Below are 5510 nucleotides of genomic sequence, written 5' to 3'. Positions count from 1 at the left end.
GGGGAGTTTTTACCTGCCATTGTTTATGTTATGTTTATGTAATAATTGCTCGGGGGTCATGTTCTGGTCTCTGGAAAGCACCTAGAGACAACTTGTGTTGTAATAGATGCTATATAAATAAAATTGAATTGAAATGATCAATTGAATGAATGAAAATAAATGTGTCTGTGAAAAACTATCCCCACCTCTGTGTAATATGTGTTAACCATCTGGGTGAGTATCTTAGCTGAGTTCAGTGCATTAAGTTAAGAAGAATAAAGACGTGACAGATGGTCCAAGTTCAGTAGATTTAATACATCATTTGCATCCAAAAAGGGTCAAAACATACATCAGGAGCCTCGATGCAGAAGTGATGGAGTTCCAGGATGCAAAGTACTTTGAACACCAAAACAATGATGAAACTAAACACCAAATCATCTCATAACAGGTTACTGCAGCTGTGTGTGACAGCAGAGCAGAAACGTCTCAGAGACCAAATATGAGTCTGCACCAGCTGTACCAGGCTAAAAGTAGTATTTCCACCTCAAAGATGATGAATAAAATGAGTAAATAAAAGTTAACATTTCAACATGTAGAATATAACAATGCCAAAAATCAGACAAAAATGATCACATCAATCAAACAAGTTAATAGGGAACTTGAACATTCATTTCCATCAATCAGAGTGAATCTTTAATCATTTCACATGAACATTCAGTTTTGATGAAGATTCATTGTATCAAACGTCAGACAGTTTGATTGACAGGACAGATGATCAGAGGAGCATAGTATATTCCTTTGTTATTAGGACTGAAGAACGGGTGGAGTTTATCTTTGAAGGAGCAGCCAGTAAAGGAGTAGATATGTGCTGCAGTATCTACATCATGAAAGGAGACCAGACCCTCCTCATAATCCACAAACACCCCCACCTTCTTGGGAGGAGAACTGAGATGGAGTTGAACTGTAAAATAATAAAGAGCTGTGTACATGTTTCCATTTCTCAGACGAACAGTCCAGTAACCATTCTCAGGTGTCAGTGCCGTTAGTTGTTTCCTGTCGACCGACTCTCTGGCCACTCCTAAAGTCCATTCAGTCTTTCCTTTCACCTGAACCTCAAAGTAAAATCTGCCCGAAGAGAAACTCTGTTCTCCTAAAACACAAACACAGTGAGAGAATCTCTCTGGATATTCTGGACGATTCTTCTTCACATTACCATGATAGGCTTCTTTTCCATCATCAGACAGGATGAGTCTAGGATGTGCTGTATCAGGATCAAGAGTCACATCAGCTTCAAACTGCTGGATCCTCCTCAGCTCAGCTTCAAACAGCTTCTTCATCTTTTCTCTGAGGTTCTTCTCCAGCTGGTCCACAGCTCTCACCACAGTCCCCTCATATGAAGGTGGATGGACTCTGACCTCTGTCCAGTTCTTGGTGGGTGGAGCATCTTTCAGGGATGAGAATCTTTGGAGGAGGTGGAGGGGATCTTCAGAGCGTGAGAGCTGCTCCACCTCAGAGCTCCTCTTCTTCAGCTCACAGATTTCCTGTTCCAGATCTTTGATGAAGTCTTCAGCCTGTTTCTCTGCAGTTTTCTGTTTGTCTTCCATCTCCTTCATGAACTCCTTCAGTCGTCTCTCAACAGACTCCTTCAGATCAGTGAAGACCTGAACACCTTCTGCTTTCTCTCTGTCTGCAGCATCGTTACTGATCTTCAGAGACTCTTTGATCTCCTGAATCTTCAGTCGTCTCTTCTGGATCATCTGCTGAATCTCAGCCTCTGTCTTCTCCAGATCTGCCTTCTTTCCTTCATATTCTTCTCTCAGAGGAACAAACTTATGAAACTTGTGGTCTAAAACAGAGCAGAGCGTGCAGACACATGTCTGGTCGGTCTTACAGAACAGCTCCAGAGGTTTATCGTGCTTCGTACAAATCCTGTCCTCCAGGTTCTCCACAGGCTCCACCAGCTGATGTCTTTTCAGACCTGACATTGTCAGATGAGGCTCCAGGTGAGTCTCACAGTAGGAGGCCAGACACACCAAGCAGGACTTCAGGGCCTTCAGTCTGGTTCCAGTGCAGACGTCACAGGGAACTTCTCCTGGTTCTGCAGCTTGTTGCTCTGAGCTGCTGCTGCTGGATTTCTGTTGAGCTTCACGTCTGAACTCAGAAACCATCTCTCTGATGAAGGTGTTGACTTTCAGCTTAGGTCTGGTGTAGAAGGTCTCCTGACAAATGGGACACTTGTAGAGAACATTATCATCCCAGTAATGAGTGATGCAGGTTTTACAGAAGTTGTGTCCACATGGTGTGGTGACTGGATCATTGAACACATCCAGACAGATGGAGCACAGGAACTGATCTGCAGATCTCAGGTTGCTGCCAGCAGACATGTTGGTTCGCTGGAAACAAAAGTGAAAGTGTGAAACATCAAAGCTGCAATAATGAAATGAAGAACAGAAAAACAACAAGAGAAGGAAGGAGATGGTACAAAGAATGTCATGAATCTTCAGAGACAACACCCGTCTGACAGTAAAAGGAGGAACGTTTCATCAACACAAGTTTAGATTATTAATGTCACGACTCCAGAATAATGAACTATTTCATGTGAATCATTTTCCTCTAAACGTTCCTGTTATTTGACCAGAGTCAGTTTGAGTTTTCCAGAATAATATTTAGTAAACTGAGTGTAAGTTTTGTCGTCCCGCTGACAGAAACACAGTAAATGTTTTCTTCTGTACTCACCAGTGTCTCCAGACTCTGCTGTGTTGTTGAGAACAAACTTTGAAGTCTGAATTTACTCAGAAACCCAGAATCAGACAGGTTTAGTCTCTGCTGCAGCTCCTCTGTCGCTCTGACAAACCTTCTGATTCACTCAACCATATGAGGTTGAAGTTTTCCTGTATTTCCAGTTCTGCTCTTTCCACCTGATTACTGTCACATGACTTTCATGATGCCTGTTTTACCTGATTTTATCCGTAGTTTCGGTCTTCATCCTCCTGAAAACTCTACTAACTCACATCAGTTTACAATGTAGCACTGGGTTAGGGTTAACCCTTATAACTTGTCTGCCTTTTAGTGTTGCTTTTCTTCAACGTTGAGAGTTCAGACCGTTTACACTGCGCTGGTGAAGCCGGTCTGTGGTTGTCATGGTGACATTTCGTGGTACCAGTCAAGTGTGGACTGCAAACCTGACATAGTGTATGATCTCTGACAAGCTCTCCTTGCTGGGTGTTGCTTTAATTACCTGGTTATTCTTTGTTTTGCTGCCGATACTTCATATTCATCTTTCTTCTGTTTTGTGGATGAATGATTCCTTCTATATAGAAACAGGAATATGTTCTATTGGGCATTTTTTTTAAAGTAAATAGTTGAAGAGCCCCTTGGACTCTGAGGTGTTTCTCAGCAGACCTCTACCACTAGTCCAGCAGACACTGGGAGGTTCCGCCCACTGAGACCTCCACGTCTGAGGGTATTCAGACCTGTGGCCCCACCTGAATACTCCTAAAGGTGGAACGTCACCACCCCTCTCTCCCCTCACCTCCTCCTCCATGTGAACATCCCTCTCCTGAAGTTTACCCACAGATGAATGAGCTGGTCACTGCCTGGGACCAAACTCATGGAACATTGGTACAACTATAACTGGAACCAAGAGTAGTAGAACTGAAACCAGGAGTGGCAGAACTGGAACCAGAACTATTAGATCTGGTACCAGAAGTAGTAGAGTTGAAACCCAGTCTAATGGAGCAGAAACAAGGACAATTAAAGCTGCAAGCAGCGATGAACGGGCCCTCGCACTCATGGCCACCGTCCCCCATAAGCATATCAGAAATGACACCACCCACGACTTTCTATGTCAAACCATTCAAAAGTTATACCAGAAAATAGGAACTATCAAATATTGACCAATCAGAAGAAGGGGCGGGGCTAATTCAGGGCAATGAAGGTCAAGTACTCAATACCGAGTCCGATGACACCACCCACGAGTCTTTATGTCAAACCATTCAAAAGTTATGGCAGAGAAAAGTATTCTAGGGGGTGCTGTTGAGCCGTTAGGCCACGCCCATTAATGCAAACCTTGAAATATCAAATTTTTCGCCAGGCCTGGCTTGCGTGCAAAATTTGGTGACTTTTGGGGAACTATCAAATATGGACCAATCAGATGAAGAGGGGGCGCGCTTTTTGGCGTCTAGCGTCGCCACGGTAACGCTTTTGACTGAGAAAAGTAATGCGCATCGTCGCAGGATAGAGACGCACATTTTTTATGTATAACACACCTGGGTGCACGTTACGGTTCGGGCTGTATTAACTGTCGAAGGAATGGCATAAATTGCGCCAAAATTACGCGATTAATTCAAAATGTTCAAAATGGCCGACTTCCTGTTCGGTTTCGGAAATGGCGCCAAGAGACTTTTCTTTAAGTTGCGACATGAACAGGTGTGTAGCGATTTTCGTGCATGTACGTCAAACCGTATTGTGCGGTCTGTTGCTGCTGCACGGGGTGCAGGCTCAGATCTCTCCCGACTTTTTTTTTTTTTTTTTTTTTGTCTAAAACTTAGATTGTTTTCTGGTAAAGTAGCACTATATCTGGTACATTACTGTCTTTATTTCAACACTCGCTCATTTCTCTTCCGTAACTTTCACTGTCACCAATCACCGATACATTTTCTGTCCGTTAGCCTCTGTTAGCATCTTAGCATGGCCTCTCCGTCTTCCACCGTTTCACCTCTTTGCTGATCAGTGTGTGTGAAATGTTTAACCATTCCTCTGCCTCCTTTAGTGAAGACGGTAAGTGCTTAAAATGTAGTTTATTTGCAGGGCTGGAGTCGAGGCTCAGTCAGTTAGAGGTCCGGTTCTGCCAATTTGACCATAGTCCGATAGCCTCCTCAGCTAACCAGGCTAAGCTAGCGGCAGACCGGCCTGTAGCAGCTGAGGGTAGCCGCTCCCCTGCAGCTCCCGAGCAGCCGGCCAGTCAGGGCCGGTTGGTGACGGTTTGGAGGAAGCGTAGTCCTAAAGGGCTCACGGAACACCACCACCCGCTTCATGTGTCTAACCAATTTTCCCCACTCAGCGACACACCCGTTGAGAAACCGACACTGGTGATTGGCGACTCCATAGTCAGGCATGTGAAGCCGACTCCAGCGACCATAGTTAGGTGTATCCCGGGGTCCAGAGCGGGCGACATAGAAGCAAATTTGAAGCTACTGGCAAAGGGTAATCGTAAATATGGTAAAGTTATCATCCATGTCGGAGCTAATGACTCCCGTCTTCGCCAGTCGGAAGTAACTAAAATGAATATTGTCTCGGTGTGTAACTACGCCAAAAGTATGTCGGACTCCGTAGGTTTCTCTGGTCCCCTCCCGAATCTGACCAGCGATGACATGTTTAGTCGCATGCTCTTGCTCCGTCGCTGGTTGTATCGGTGGTGTTCAGAAAACGACGTGGCCTTTATTGACAATTGGGAAACGTTCTGGGGAAAGCCCGGTCTGATTAGAATTCATCCCACCCGGGTTGGTGCTGCTCTTGTCTCTAGTAATTTG

General features: G+C 44.6%; 1 protein-coding gene across 1 annotated transcript; it reads right to left on the bottom strand.

Moving 5' to 3' along the window:
- Window positions 1–655: 655 nt before the first annotated feature.
- LOC133445980 (E3 ubiquitin-protein ligase TRIM39-like) lies at window positions 656–2800 on the bottom strand. The gene is made up of 2 exons (XM_061723605.1): window positions 2716–2800; window positions 656–2372 (listed from the first exon to the last, which is right to left on the bottom strand). The coding sequence occupies exon 2, from the start codon at window positions 2361–2363 to the stop codon at window positions 726–728; it is 1638 nt and encodes a 545-aa protein (XP_061579589.1). The 5' UTR covers window positions 2364–2372; window positions 2716–2800; the 3' UTR covers window positions 656–725.
- Window positions 2801–5510: the final 2710 nt, after the last annotated feature.

The sequence above is a fragment of the Cololabis saira genome, chromosome 1 (genome assembly GCF_033807715.1).
Source record: "Cololabis saira isolate AMF1-May2022 chromosome 1, fColSai1.1, whole genome shotgun sequence".
Classification (NCBI taxonomy): domain Eukaryota; kingdom Metazoa; phylum Chordata; class Actinopteri; order Beloniformes; family Belonidae; genus Cololabis; species Cololabis saira.
This window is presented reverse-complemented; position numbering and strand designations above follow the sequence as displayed.